This window comes from Cetorhinus maximus, chromosome 20, assembly GCF_964194155.1.
Source record: "Cetorhinus maximus chromosome 20, sCetMax3.hap1.1, whole genome shotgun sequence".
In the NCBI taxonomy this organism is placed as follows: Eukaryota; Metazoa; Chordata; class Chondrichthyes; order Lamniformes; family Cetorhinidae; genus Cetorhinus; species Cetorhinus maximus.
In genome coordinates this window covers 32,021,934-32,038,318 of record NC_135898.1, presented here as the reverse complement: position 1 = coordinate 32,038,318, position 16,385 = coordinate 32,021,934, and the positions used below count along the sequence as shown (strand labels likewise).

Genomic DNA, 16,385 nt, shown 5'->3' with positions numbered 1-16,385 from the left:
CTTTAAGTACCTCACAATTGTAGACACCCCGGCTCAAGCATGGACCTCACTTCACTCTTACTTAGTGACTCCAATTCAGAAGTACCTTTGAATTCTGAGAGCGCTTTTGCTTCTGGTCTGCAAGTGCTTTACAGCTTCTCAAAGCTGCTTCCAGACTCCAACTTCCTGCTTCAGCTGTTCTAAAAGTGGCCATGGAAATACCTTTCAAAACCACTTAACTATACGGTTACAGAGAACATCTGGGATGTCCAATAGATATTTAAATAAATTAGCTTTTAGTTTCAAAACAAAGCCATTGATCTGAAAGGTATATGGCTACTTTAAGGTCTCCCTTGTTTACCCATTTCTTTCAAACCTTTCTATGATCTGGAACCTACATGAATAACTTAAATTTCTAATGAAGGCAGGGCAAACTTTCTCAGACTTGTTATCCCCATTTACTCAGCTAGTTTGCCCCTTCTGCTGTTTTATGTGTCTCTCCCTTCTAACACAGACTTTGTAAGTACATGGGAGGACCTTTGATGTGTAAATACCCAGGTGTTCTGGAGTATTGAACTTAGGTTCAGTTACCTTACATTTAAATATTTAATTATCAAACTAAAATTTATACATCTAAAACATATGAATCCTGAAATCAGACATTTTCACAACAAGGGGCAGAAAGAAAATGCAAGGAGAAGAAATCACAAACGAGCAACTTGTCCAGTACTGAATTGTCTCTGGTATCCTGTCCTACTTGCAGCAGAACCTTCCGGGTGCAGATCGGGGTTAGGGTTCACCTACCCATCCACCGGAACCCTACCAAACACCTCAGATGATGAACATAGTCATCTCCACCTCAAAGAATGAACAAGAAGAAGTATCCACTGTTGTATACACTTACTGTGCAGTGTATCCACTGTTGTATACGCTTACTGTGCAGTGTATCCACTGTTGTGTATGCTTACTGTGCAGTGTATCCACTGTTGCGTATGCTTACTGTGTAGTGTATCCACTGTTGCATATGCTTGCTGTGCAGTGTACCCACTGTTGTGTATGCTTACTGTGCAGTGTATCCACTGTTGTCCCTGCTTACTGTGTAGTGTACCCATTGTTGTGTATGTTTACTGTGCAATGTACCCACTGGTGTGTATGCTTACTGTGTAGTGTATCCACTGTTGTATACGCGTACTGTGCAGCATTTCCACTGTTGTGCCTACTTACTGTGCAATGTACCCACTGTTGTGTACACTTACTGTGCAGTGTATCTACTGTTGTGTATGCGTACTGTGCAGTGTACCCACTGTTGTGTACCCTTACTGTGCAGTGTACCCACTGTTGTGTACCCTTACTGTGCAGTGTACCCACTGTTGTGTATGTGTACTGTGCAGTGTATCCACTGTTGTGTATGCTTACTGTGCAGTGTATCCACTGTTGTGTACACGTACTGTGCAGTGTACCCACTGTTGTCCCTGCTTACTGTGCGTGTACCAAGTGTTGTGTATGCTTACTGGGTAGTGTATCCACTGTTGTGTATGTGTACTGTGCAGTGTATCCACTGTTGGTGCCTGCTTATTGTGCAGTGTACACTGCTGTGTTTGTGTACTGTACAGAGTATTCCCTGTTGGGTATATGTACTGTACAGAGTATTCCTGGTTGTGTATGCATACTGTACAGAGTATACACTGTTGTTTATGCGTACTGTACATATTATTCCTGTTTGTGTATGCATATTGTATAGAGTATACCCTTTGATTCCCTATCTTTCTTGACTGTCAAATACTTCTGAAACCACACTAGCTGTAAACTCACTTACTAACCTTGCTGTAGTGATTGTAGGTAAAACCTTTCCTATTGCCTTTCAGGGGTCACATGATTGTACTGACAAATGCACGGGTAATCCGGGGTTGGGGGGAGCTTTCTAGTCATGGACCTGGTTCAAATATGTAGCTTCTACAAGAGCCCTGTTTGTTTCTAGTTAGAAACCTGTCTGGTACATCAAGTTCATGACACTATCCATAACTAGCCCATGAAACAGCACAAATACTTTATCATGGCAACACGATCATCAGGGAGGTGATGGCGTAGTGGCCTTGTCTCTAGATTAGCTAATCCAGGAACCCAGGGTAATGCCCTGAGGGGCCCAGGATCAAATCCCACCATGGCAGATGGTAGAATACAATAAAAATCTGGAATTAAAAGTCTAATGATGACCATGAAAACATTGTTGTAAAAACCTGCCTGGTTCACTATGTCCTTTAGGAAAGAAATCTGTTATCCTGGACGTTACTCCCTCTTAAATGCCCTCAAGGCCAGATGGGATGGGTAGTAAATGCTGACCTAGCCAGTGACACCCTCAACAAATACAAAAAAAGCTATTTGATCAGTGTGGTTTTATTTAAATCACATTCTTTATTTTTCATTGTAGTTTAAGTTTTAATTTTTGGTCAGATGTGTTTTATCTGCATTATGAAGAGGCTTGATAAATAATGAATACTCAGGGTGGGCTGACTGAAGGCAGGACTGAGAATTGCAGTTTAATGTGGACATCCTATTTGAGAAAGGACAGGAGACTGAACTGCCTCCTCCCAATGCTGAGTGAACCCATGTTGGAAGTCCTACTGGAGACATGCAGCTCTGTAATTTTAAACTTACCAGCTACTTCACGACAGACGCCATTTTTCCTTTGGCGGGAAACATGGCAGGTCAAGACCTGCAGCACATGTCAGAATCACCGTTTAAATGCCTCATGCAAATGCAGTTTTCCCTGACATGAGTAATTTTGCCAAGGTAGGTGGGTCCCTGAAGCTGTAGGAACAATTGCAAATAAATCGGTTTGTGAACCTCGGGGCAACCCTGCCTTGGAATCAGGAATCTTTGACAGGTAAGTTTAAAAACCCTTGCCACCTTCAAATGTCATAATGTAATGGTGTATGATTATTTTTTAAATGTTTTCAATGCAAAAACAAATTGTACTCCCCTTCAATGACAGTTTGTGGACAGGAACTATACATTGGACAGAAGCATGCTTTATATCAGACCAGGTTACGTGACAATTGGGTCCAGTATCTATTAAAAAGAGGTCAACACATACATGACCCTGGTTCCGTCAAAAACAATGTCACATTTTCTTACCTCAAACTCATCAAGAGCCCCAACCAGAGATTGGGTATCCGATACAGCTTGGGAATTTGGACATGCAATTCCCTGCACGGCGTCAGAGATCACAGTGAATGCATCTTGTATCTCATTGCGGACGGACTGTCTGCCAGCCTGGAGAGCAGCAATTTCAGGGTAATCTAGGCACGCCATGGAGGTAGAATATAACAGGATGGAGGTCTGCTTCAAGCAAGCACGGGCAGCAGAGAGGTCCTCACGCTGGCTGGGTGACTTCAGGTCCTGCAAATAAAAAGGAAAGGACAAAATACAACCTCAGTAAAGACCTATTTTGAATAAAGCTGCAACAGATGATAAAATGAAGATTATTTTCAAAAGGCTTTTGATTGTGCACAGCCAGCCGCTGAATTCATTCCCAAAGCCATGCTTTGGCCAATGTGGTCAACTATACCTGATGGAGGTTTCTACTTGCTACTCAGGGTTTTACCTGGTCTTTGAAAACATTTGGAAAAAAGGATGCAAACTAGCTGGGTTGTCCATCTTCTTAATGGTGAATGTCTAGGAGCTGTGGAGGAGCAAATGGATTTGGATGTTCTGGGTACATAAATCAGTAGTTGGCAGGTTCAAAAAGTAATCTAAAAGTCTCATGGAGTGATGGAGTGTTGGCCTTTATTGCAATGGGTTGGAATACTACAGGTAGAAAATTATGCTTCAGTTATACGCTCTATATATCAGGTGGGGTCTTTGTCAGACCCCTCCCGAAGCATTGTGTTTAGTTCTGGGAATGTCAAGAATGATACAGTGGCCTTGGAAGGGGCTTACAATGCAGATTCACCAGAAGGATACTGGGGGTTAAGGGCGTGAATTATGAGGACAGGTTGCATAAGCTTGGGTTACATTCCCTTGAGTTTAGAAAGTTGAGGAGTGATCTAATTAAGATGTTTAAGGTTATCAAAGGTGTTGATAAGGTAAATAACAACAATTTCCTCTGGTCAGGAATTCAACACAAAAAGATGTAAGGCAGAATATTATGTTCTGCAGACGCGCGCGCGCCCAACCCAATCGGGTGTAAAACCACACAAGGTGATGTTGGGCGAGCATCCTGACCTCATCCTGCACACGCGCAACCTTCAGGTCAGCGGGTGCGCACGGGTGTCAGAGCCACACCCACCATCAATTAAAAGGCCATTAAAAAGGCAATTGTTCGCGAAATTATGTTGCGCTTGTCGCATGGGCAAAATGGACAGGCAGGCAGCCAGTTTTTACAAAACCTCATCCAAGGGCGGGTTAAAAAGGGTCAGCAGCATTGCCTGTGTGAGTAGTGGGGAATTTAGGAGATAGTTTTCTGCTGGTTGCTTATTTGAACTTGACAGCTTCAACTCAGTTCTGAGCTCAGTCTTAGCATTTTCAGGCTTCATTTCAGGACTCATTGGTGTCTCCAAGGACCCAGATGATTTTGGCCATGTGGACCCTTCCAGGTATCAGGCAGCCTTCCCTTACCCTGGTAATGGGGATTGTGATCTCCACTGGAGGCACCTCCTCTGAGGAGGAAGAGAGGGACAGAAGGGAGAGGAGGCCAGGTGTCCCAATGCAGCTTCCAGTGGAGGGACCTGTGGGAGGAGAGGCGCAGACACAAGGGGCGCAGGGCCAGCAGGTAGTCCAAGGCAGAAGGGGCCGCAGAAGACGCCACTATCCTGCTGCTAGGGTTTACAGGCGGTGATGCAGCTACCTTAATACGTCCGAGTTGCAATGCCGAAGGAGGCTCCGCCTCTCCAGGGAGACAGTGACCTCCATTTATCAGATGATTGGGCCTGAGATCAGCTCTGACTGTGTGGGTGGACACCCCATGCCAGTGGCTCTGAAGGTCACAGTGGCCCTCAGCTTCTATGCCTCCGGCTCTTTCCAGGCATCAGTGGGGGATCTGTGTGGAGTCTCCCAATCAGCTGTCCATAGTTGCGTCAAGCTGGTGACAGAAGCTCTGTTCAGGTGGGTAATGACATCTATTCATTTCTGTCCGGACAGGTCCAGCCAGACTGAGCGAGCCAGAGGGTTTGCAGTGTTTGCTGGCTTCCCCCGTATCCAGGGTGCAATAGACTGTACACATGTGGCCATCAAGGTGGCAGCAGGTGAGCCCGGTGCCTTCATCAACAGGAAGGGCTTCCATTCCATGAACGTGTAGATAGACCACAGGATGCAGATTCTACATGTCTGTGCAAGGTACCCAGGCAGCTCCCATGACGCTTACATCCTGAGACACGCCCAGGTGCCGAGGCTCTTCACTGCTCCATCCCAACTGGCTGGTTGGCTGCTGGGTGATAAGGGCTATCCATTGAAGAGGTGGCTCATGACATCTCTCCGCCACCCAAAAACAGAGGCAGAGCAGCGTTACAATAGGAGCCATGCCTCCACAAGGGTGGTGATAGAGAGGACCATAGGTCTTCTGAAAATGTGCTTCCGATGCCTGGACTGTTCAGGGTTAGACCACAATACCCTCCAGAGCGTGTGTCACTGATGGTGGTTGCATGCTGCGCTCTCCACTGGCACTGGCAAGGGGGACCCACTGGAAGAAGAGGATCTTGAGGCAGCTCCACAGCCACAGAGGATGGATCCAGTGTGAGTTAGAAGAGGAGCACATTGAGGTGAATGCTGAGGGCATGGAGGCAGACCTCGGTATCCTTCAGGGAGGCAGGGACACCCGGGACGCCTTGATCCAATGCTCCCTTATCTAGGCCACTAAAGATCTGCTGCTGCCTCCAACCAGGGCCTCTGAAACGATCCTTTCATTTGAACCCAAAGCCCACTCAGTGCCTGGGCAATAAAGTTCCGATCCACTCACGTCCAGCATTACACACTGGCATAGCCTGCACCAAAAAAAACAAGGTGAAGCATACTCAGGTCATGACAATAATAGCAAAATTTATGTGATTTTCACACTCAAAACAAATGAACATTACCATCTCTGGTGTTCATTTTCACACCAGTAAACATATAAACAAAACATTACAGAACAGAAGATCCCCCGTGACCAGTCCCTCTTGTGTTCATGGTGCCTTAAACTTACGTTTACATCTTGGTGTCCCCCGTACCTCGCTGGCTCCGGCATTGGAGACAGCCTGCTGACTCTGCTGTCTTGTTGGCCTCGATGACCTTGGCGGTTGTCCTCTGGCCAGTGGAGCCTGCGCTGGCCCTGCCTGGGAGGGGGTGGCCAGTTCCACGTCTGGCATCTCCCCAGTCATTGCAGCCTCATCAGATGCCACGGTCACTGACAGAGGGACAGAGGAGTTGCTGCCGTCATCCAGAGCGCCCTGAGAGGAGCCCGCAGAGATGACAGGCAGCTTGTGTGTCTACATGAGCTCGCTCTGGATCTCCCTGTGCACCATTGATGGACGGGCACCTAGCTGGGATACTGGGTGCCTCATCCATCTCCCATACTGACACTGACACTGACCACCTGAGGTCAGTGTCTGTGTGAGGGCTTGCAGGTCCGAGCGCAACCCCAGGAACCCCTGATTCTGTTCTTGGAGCAACGTCTCCATGAGAGTCGCCACTCTCTCAATGGAGAAGGCAGTGTGCTCGGCAATGAGGTTCAGTGCAGTGCTGACGCTCCAGATGCACTCCTCCATAATGGAGACCATCGCATGCATACCCTCATGGATCTCTGCCAGATCCTCCCGCACATCCTGCTGGACACACAGCATCTGCCGCCTAATGGACAACTCCAGGGGCTCATCATCTGCCTTCGATTCAGCATTGCCATGGTCTGCAGCAGTCCTCCAACTGCTGGTGCCCTGGGCATTCTCTGCCTCCGCCTGCACCTCAAGCGAGTGTGAAGTGCCCTCACTGCTGTGCACCGACATTCTAGCTGAGGAATCTAATGCCCACTGAGGTGCTGGTATCTGTGCTGGCATGACACAGAGCGGGTATGACACAGGTGCATCTGAAGCCTGGTGGTCCTCTGACGTCAGGGGTGGCTCTTCGGGGTCCTGCGAATGAGCGCGTGCTGGTGAATCTAAGGGAGAACAGGGACATATCATTAGTTTAAGCCATCATACTGTCACTGTGCATGCCAAGCACCCTGGTGAGACAATGGAGAACTGCATCATGGTGCCATCATCTTTCAATGATCAATGGGGACTCCAGGTTTGAGGCTCCCATCAATGATGAGACTACAATCCAACACCATGCTCCTCTTCTGATTCACCACAATCCGGCACTCTTATCTTCGTCAGAGACCCCTGCCTCTCCATGACCAGTTGACCGAGGTGGGTGGCAGCTCTCCAGCTCCAAAGCATCCATTTCAAACCTCATCATGATTAGGAGGTTTGGGGGGCCACTGCCTGTCCTTGGCTTCTCTATGTGGTTATGGCTCATCTTCTCCTGAAAAGGCAGAAGAGCATTGATTAGTCCACTCTCTACCTGCAGCGCCATTGCAGCCTGGCCAACCCCACCTGAGGAACACCTTGCAGGGCACATCCGAGTTGTGGCCCTTGACCCGCAAGCTACTCAGGCCAAGCAGCCAGGGCTCACCCCCTTGGCCAGCTCCAGCTTCATTGACAGTTGGCACTCAGAGTCTAACACCCCTGAGGTCCACAGGGAAACGTCCAGCCCTTAACACTTCAACACACTGATCCATGCCAACTCGGCACTCACCCTTGCTGAGCGCAGCAGGTCGTTGGACCTTTTGTGGCATTGCACCCGTGTGCGCCTCAGAACGTCGTGGCTGCTGACCTCGGCTGCCACCTCCTCCTGAGCTTTCTTGGTCTGGCGCGGTGGCCTCCTCCTGCCACCCCTGGGAACGAGGGTGTCCCACCTGACACCGAGCTCCTCCACCGCGAGGCACTCGTCTGAGAAACAGGGGGCTAAGTGCCTCCCAACCTGCCCACCCACCTGACACTTCCTGCTGCTGGTGAGGCCATTGCTCCAGTCTCTGGACCAAATAAAGGTTCTTTCCTGGCAGCTTTCAGGGAACTGCCTTCGCTGAATTTAAACTGCTCGCCAGGTCGCCTTTGGACCCGGTGTCTGACGGGCCCCTGCCCTCGGCCAGCCCTTCCTGACCGTTCAAACGACGTGTTTCACGCTGCGGGGGGGGGGCCTTAATTGGGCAGCCAGCGTGAAATCGTGGTTGGGGGCCAATCGCAGTCGGGCCCCGTTTCCCGGCCGTTCCTGGGTCCGCCGATTGTGCACGCCCAACAAGGGAAAAATTCAGGCCATAATCTGAAAGTGTGATCCAGGCCATTTGGAAGGGAAATCAGGAAACACTTTTTCACACAAAGACCTGGAACTCTCCCTCAAGAGGCTGTGGATGATGGAGTCAAGGGGAATTTTCATCACTGAGATTGATAGGTTTTTATTAGATAAGGCTGTCAAGGATATCGAGCAAAGGAGGGAAAAACTAGGGTGAGGTACAGATCAGCCATGATTGTGAGAACAGGCTCGAGGGGCTGAATGGCCTGTTCCTCCCCCTATGTCTGTTTTTCATGTTTCTCTACAGCCCTGTTGAAATTCAGTTGATAAAGTGGAACATTTATAACTTGCCAATACCCTTCATAAACATTGAGTACCTGTGCAAAACAACACATTGGGTCTCACCACTCACAGGAATCCTGCATTGCACACCTTTTGAAAGTAGGAGATTTTGCAAGAAATTACACCCTTATCAGCAAGTACTTAAATTACAATGTAGCCAAATATTGTGAGGAATTCAGTAATAATTAATTTGCTCAAGTCGATAATTGCACATTCCACCATTACTTACTGGTTACTGAACAATTTAATGATAATCCATTTAATGACAAGTAATTGTCTTCTACACAACAGTTTCTTTTCTCTCTTCAGCTAGTTGTCTGATGCACTCAGAAACCAATCAATCAACTGACTTGTGAATCTCCAAAACAGTCTTCCGAGGAACCCACACAGCAGGAGTTTGCGTCTGTCTGGGGTACGCACTCTGTTCTGAGTGGATGTGGCCAGCCTTCAAGAGTTCAAGAATCAGACAAGCTGACTGCTGACATATAGTCACACTTATTAATCGTATGCTCACTGGCATTCTTATTGTATAACTGCCAATATATAAAGTCATCAGTTTCAGACTTAAGCCAAAGGGGCTTTTCACTACAGCGACACGCCAAAGCGTCTTTGGCGGAACTCCCAAACGTGTGGCATCTACCCCCTAGAAGGACTAAGGCAGCAAATGCAAATTGGAGAATATCCAAGTTTTCCTCCAAGCCACACACCACCCTGACTTGGATAAATATTGCCAACCCTTCATTAACACCGGGTCCAAATACTGGAGCTCCCTAACTGACAGCTCTATGGTTGTACCTACACCACCAGTTCAAAAGAAGGCCAGTCGCTAACTTCTCAGGAGTAACAAGGGGTGGGAAAAATCTGGCTGCTTTGCCAAATATAAGGAACAACATCCTTTGTTTCTTCTCGAATTGCTTAAGTTTGTACTGTACACTCTTGCTGCCTTCCTTTTCTTTCTCATTCCTCTTCTATCTCCATCTCATTTTCCCTTTTCTTCATCAGTTGTTGTAATGGCAGTATATTGGTAATGTCACTAGAGACCTCGACTAATGATCTGGGGACATGGGTTAAAATCTCATCATGGTAGCTGGCGGAATTTAAATTCAGTTCATTAATACATCTGGAATGGGGAGTGGGGCAGAAGGTAGTCTCAATAGTCCTGACCATGAAACTTCCAGTGTTGTAAAAACCCACCTGGTTTACTAATGACGTTCAGTGAAGGAAATATGGAGTCATTACCTGGTCTGGACTACATGTGACTCCAGACCAACAGCAATGTGGTTGACTCTTAACTGCCCTCTGAAATGGCCTAGAAAGATGCATCAAACCACTACAGAAAATTTGAAACAGAACAAAACCTTACAGATCATCTGATTTGACATGGGAACCGGAAATGCCAACAACGCACCCTGCCTGGTCGACACTGCAAAGTCACCCTCATTGACATCAGTAAATGGATGGTTCTGATAGTGACAGTAACATGAGGTGTTGATCAGTAAATGAATGGCTGTTAATGGCAGGATCGCATTCCACCCATTTACTGGTCAATGTCTCATGTTAGAGGCCCTGTGGTGCAGCTTCGGGTGCAAGTCCATTGCAGGACTTTATCGACAAGGAAGGTGCGTTCATAACGCAGCCAAACAGGTTGAGAATCCAGCTACAAACCCTTCCAACACAGGCCAATGGCAGGCAGTAAGAATGAGAGAGATTCCTGGTCAGCCATGTGATGGAAAGAAAATTGGAGCCTCTACCATCGCTATCCATAGCTTCAGACTGCAACATGCATGTAAAAGTGCACGTTGCCACAGCAACTCAGCCACCTTGGGGGTGTTCAACTGGGGCGGATTCAGGATGTGCCACCTTGCCCTACCCATGGTGGGGGCCATGTCGCTGTGGATCGGACCTGCCTTCAGTCAAAGAACACAAGAAAGAAGAAGATCTCATGTTACTGTCACTATCAGAATCCTCGCCCCCCCCCACCCTCCATTTACTGATCAATATCGCACATTATACAGGTTCTATAGAAACATACTTATCCCTCTTTAGACACTGAGTTCTCAGGTATCTGCATGTTGCTAATCGAGGTGAATTTGTCCCACATCCTCTGCCAAAAGCTGGTTGATTGGATTAAATCTGCATTTTCTCTGAAATGGTAAAGTAGAAATGGAATCCAACAGCCCAGTCACACTGTGCTGGTAATAATATAGCAGAATGGCTAATGGTAATACTTGTGCTTCTCACTGAGAACACTCAAGAGCCTTTGCTTACAGCTAAATGATAGAGTGTGGCTGATATTAGAGTGTGTGCACTGAGTGTGGAGTTTTCCTTTCTCTTTCCTTACCTATACGCTGGAAAATGTGGTTGCATTTTTGCCTGGCTTCAAATGGAGTAATGCTGATGACACCACTATTATTTGTTGATGTCCGTCATCATAGGTGAATCTACTTTTATGGGCGAAATTTTTTTTTTAAATGCAATAAAGACTTCACAAGGAATTTAAATCGCCAGAAAATAGTCACAAGGAAGCCCGCCATCTCATTGACCCATTCTGATTTAGATTTGTATCATTGTTCCCTTGTTAGTTGGATAGGATTGCGCAAGGACAGGGCATTCTCTGAATTCCCTATTCGATTTCTTGATGACTATTGATGGCCTCTAGCTTTTCTCTTCCCAACAAGTGGAAACACTCTGTGTCCATTTTTATCAAAATCCTTCAGAATCTTAAAGCGTAACATTGGGAATCCATGGGAAGGGAATCTCAGGAGACAAGCTTGAAATCCTGCGAGGTGGGCAGTTGTTGAGGCCGTCCGAGTTAGAGTGACGTTTGAAGAGAATTCCGAGGCAAGATCTTTGAAGGCAAAGGCTCAAATCCCTCATGAGAGATACAGAGTTTCAGTGAGGTTAGTTAACTCAGGAGGCAGGGGACAGATAGGTGGTAATCAGCAGGAATCTTCCTTGCCCATATTTGACCTGATGCCATGAGACTTTATGAGGTCCAGAGTCAATGTTCAGATTTCCCAGGGCAACTCCTTCATGACTGTATACCACTGCGCCACCACCCCTGCTGGGTCTGTCCTGCCAGTGGGACAGGACATACCCAGGGATGATGATGGTGGTGTCTGGGGCATTATCTGTAAGATATGATTCCGTGAGGATGACTATGTCAGGCTGTTGCTTGACTGACTAGTCTATGGTACAGCTTTCCCAAGCCCCAGATGTTAGTAAGGCAGACTTTACATGATCGACAGGGATGGGTTGGCCATTATTTCTGGTCCCTAGGTCGATGCCGTCCTAGTTTAATTCCTGTTTGGTAGCAGTTTGGTAGAACTGAGTGACGTGCTAGCTCATTTCAGAGGGCAGTTAAGAGTCAACCACATTGCTGAGAGTCTGGAATCACGTGTAGGCCAGACCAGGTAAGGATGGCAGATTTCCTTCCCTAAAGGAATTAGTGGTTTTTACAACAATTGACATGGAAACACTTTACTACACTGTACATGGAGGTGCTTAATACTTTTGCAGCCTGCTGTCACTGTGAAGGAGCACGGATATGTCCAGCTCTAACTTGGACAGAGTTTTATACAGAGCTTGGAGCCTATCCTTTCTCAGTGTGGAAGTGATGGCCAACACAGCACTTGCGGACCCAGATGGGTGGCCAATGTCTCTGCTTCCATTGCAGCATAAACAGATGCCATTGAGTTTCCCCCCTGCTGCAGTCGCAGCTCAGACTGAGGTCATGAGAACTTTCCTGTTGCTATACAAGCCCAGCTTGTTGCCATGCAGGCTCAGACTGCTGCCATCATGGCTGTGGGTCTCCACACCCAAAGGGGTTTTCAGGCTCCCTCAGCAGAGCAGCAATCTGTCCTCCAGCAGATTACTAGGATTGCTGAGGCACCATCCCGGGTGAGTGGTTGTGGCTCTGTGGAGCACAAACCTGCTGTCCTCTCTCTCAGAATGAGAGTATTCTTTCCCCCATTACTGCCACTCTGCCATTGTTGTCAGCCAGCCAACTCAAACTGTTGCCACCCCTGTCGAGATGGTGCAGTCTGAACCAGGCCTTCTAGGCCTTGATTGCTATCCCAGGGCTCAGAGCTGCTCCAGGTCATCCTGAAAGTCTATGTGCAACCTCCCCACAATGAAAGTCAGCAGCCTTCCAGCAGCCAGGCTGCAGACACTGGGGTAGCTCTCTTTAGAAGCACTGCGACAGGCAAAGGCACCCACAAGGCAGGCACTATAGGTGAATAGTTCACTTTTGAATGTATTGTTGGAAGTGTTCTTGGATAAAAATGGTATAAAATTCTTTCGATGATGTCTTTGATTTCGGGATTTTGTCCAAGAGAATGCTGTGATGGGCTGTAACAGAGGGATGGTAAGGTGAGGAGTTCTGGGGCAGCAGTGACATATGGGGATTATTTTAGGGGATTCAGAGTCCGAGTAACTGCCCATGAACAATGCAAAGATGTCCCAAATGCCTCCTCCCATCCTCCTCCTCCTGAGGTCCCCGGTATTGGCCTGGTTGCAAGGGCTGTGTCCTCCTGAGCTCAGGTTGTCCAGGACGCTGCAGAACAACACAAATTTGGAGATGCACCCCGGTGAGTATTGCAGGCCAGAATATAGTGCAGACAATGGAACTGTTGTTTTAGGGTGCCAATTATTTGCTCCACAATGTTCCTGGTGGCAGCATGGCTCTCACTGTCCGCACAAGGTCCACGTGTGGTTCGGTGGTGGTGAGGGGCTATGAGTCAGTGTACAAAGGGTATCCCTTGTTGCCAAGCAGCCACTCTCTGTTCATCGTGGTGGCTGGGAGATGATGGGAACAGCTGAGTGATGCAGGATAAAAGCATCATGGCTGCTCCGAGGATAGCAGGCATTCACCAACATGATAGTCCATGAGCGGTCACACACCAACTGCACGTTCAGGAAGTGGAACCTTTCCAGTTTCAGTACATCTCCACATTGAGAGGTGGCACCCACAGAGCCAGGTGCCAGCAATCCATAGCTTCCTGCATCATCGAGAATCCTGCTACCCTGACAAAGCCACGTGCCCGCTCCTCCTGATTCTCCTGCTTAGAGAGACGAAAATGAAGTCCCATCACCCGACAGACAGAGCCTCTGTTACCCTCCTTGATGCGGCAATGAATGACTGACAATGAGATGTTGCTGATGGTGCCTGTTCCAGTCTGAAAGGACGCTCTGGTATAGAAATTGAGGGTCATGGTGATCTTCACAGCCATTGGCAGCATCGTCCTCACCCTGCTCTCTGGCTGAATTTCTGGTTCAAGAAAAAGGCACAGTGCAGTGACCACCTCCTTAGTGAATTGTGGCTCCCTCAAACACTGCTCCTGGCTGAGGCAGAGGTAGGAGAAGCATTCCCTGAATAACCTAGATGAGTACGACTCCTGCTATAAGAGCCCTTCCTTCCCCCCGCTACACACAGCGTTCCCCCCCTCTGCTGCCTCTGCTCCATATCCCCGTCATGCTACAACCCAGGCAGGAATGTAACAGTCAGCCCATCATTGAAAGCAACCTTTCTGCTGACTGACCTTCAAACTCCACAGAACTCTTTGGATAGGTGAAGCACCCCTCCCTTCAGACTCCAACAGCTTTCCAGAATTCCTTGAGCAACACTGAACCCATGTTAGTGTCCATCACAACTTGGCACAATGGGTGGGTGGCACCAGAGGTGGGCAGGAGCAGATCGTTTTCTATTGTCAAGATTCCAGCCTCCCTGACAGCAGCAGAATTCCAGAGCAGCCCACAAGTTCCAACTTCTCATCCTTCTAAACTCTAAGGAATATCAGCCTATCCCTCCTCCTAGAACAACGCCCCCCCCCCCCCCCCCCCCCCCTTCCCAGGATTCAGTCTAGTGAAGTGTTTGCTTAAAATGTTTTAACATTTCCTTCCACAAGGACACTCTGGATTACCCTTGCCTCAGGCAGCCCCTCACCTCCACCCATCCCAAAACATACATACCTAACTGGGACCGATACTTCTGGGTGATACCTGCCTGTTTCGACTTCCATCCACTCGGCCCTGTATTCCAACCTGTCCACGCTAACTGCACTAAACATATTCTGTTGAATATTGACGTAGGAATTGTTCCTGAATGATAATTGTTTGTATTAAAAATCAATGAAACGCCTCCCACAGAGAGATTTGTTTGTACAGGCTTATTGAGAATACTAACTACGCCAGCTGATCAATGAGAATTGGGTGCTTGGGGAATCGTTTAAATAAGCTCTCCTTACTGTTTGACTTGGTGTCTGAATACTCCTCTCTGAGTGGAGAGAAACAGGCATCAGGATTGAGGGGAGAGTGAGAGGGAGACAGACACTCACACACCAGGGGCAAGGTTTTGCAGTCCCAATTTCAGGGCCACATAGAGTCTGGCGACAGAATAAAATGGCAGCCAGAGCATGCATCCGGAAGTCCCGCCATCATTTCCATCTCCGGCTATTTTCAGCAGTGCAGGAAAGGAGGGGTGGGGTGGGAATCCCACACAGTAATGTTTAGAAGAGGCCTGCACCATTCTGGTAGTTGGCATTTCAGAGCTTCTGCAGTTTTCAATGAGGTGGCCATATTTTGGAAAACTTTCTAAATCACACCTGCGGAGTGAAGGTGTGAACTATGGATTGGAGGTGGGGAGAGTATAAAAGGTGAGTACGAATGGTATTGCCCCTTTACAGCTCATGAAATGCTATAGCCTGAGTTATATCAATGTTTACTAAAATGTGTTATGACAATGTTGTGATTGAAACAGATGTGACCATTAAATAATGTAATTGCCAGATTGTTACTTCTAACAACTAGAAAGTTGTCAAGTGAAAAAGCAGGATTGTAGAAGTTGATAAGTCTTCAGACATATTAGAATAGATTATCCACTGGATAAAGTCTATTCTACATTGAATAATATGAAAAGCGCAGCCCAGTACGAGATCAATAGCTAATTGTTTAAACGTTACCCATAGTTTCATTAATTCTTTGTAGAATGGCTCAGCCATCTGTTGGCTGTTTCAAAGCTTTGATGCATGTCTATACTTTTAGCTGTCTTCCAAACCAATGATGGATTCAGTACTGGAGGGTTTGTTTACATAGCTGCTCAGAGGAGTTTGATTTTGTTAATTTTGACAGATATAAGGTATTTTAAGAAGATTGCGAGCTACTAAGAGGGAAGTGGTTTTTCAAGTGCCTTTCAAGCGATATTTGATTGTTTTGACAGATCTATGAGCTTCTGAGCAAATAATATTTTTGCAATTGGCTATTCAAGTGATGTTTGTTTATTTTGACAGATTGATGAGCTTTTCAAAGATTTCAAAATGTTATTATAGGGCCCTTGAGTTCTGTTTACAGAGTGGATACTGGGTTACTGGGTGGGAGGGGGCGAGGGGGGAGAAGAGTGGGTGAGGGGTTGAAATGGAATGAAGGGCTAGGAAGGGGGTAGCATGGTGAGGGGATGTTGAGGGGTGAAGAGCAATGAGGGGAGGTAGGGGGTTGAGGGCGAGGGGGGCTTTACACTGATTTGCAGAACTGTGCCAATAGACTGTCCCCGCCTCCCCAGATAAAAATCCTGCTGGCTGCCACTTCTGGGACATTAGGTCCCATCAAGCCTGCTCCGCCATTCAATATGATCGTGGCTAATCTTGGGCTTCATCTTCCTGCCCGCTCCCCATGTCCCTTGATTCGATAAGAGACCAAAAATCCATCCCAGCCTTAAATATATTCAATGATGAATTATCCACAGCCCTCTGGGGTAGAGAATTCCAAAG

The 16,385-nt window shown here is 47.4% G+C and overlaps 1 protein-coding gene across 1 annotated transcript in view; it reads right to left on the bottom strand.

Moving 5' to 3' along the window:
* The window catches only part of LOC144695011 (catenin alpha-3-like), a 1,693,436-nt gene that overhangs the window by 1,467,862 nt on the left and 209,189 nt on the right, over positions 1–16,385 (bottom strand). Inside the window, exon 6 of the mRNA XM_078565866.1 lies at positions 3,115–3,378. Within this exon, the coding sequence (XP_078421992.1) occupies positions 3,115–3,378 (264 nt within the window). The remainder of the gene's footprint in view (positions 1–3,114; positions 3,379–16,385) is intronic.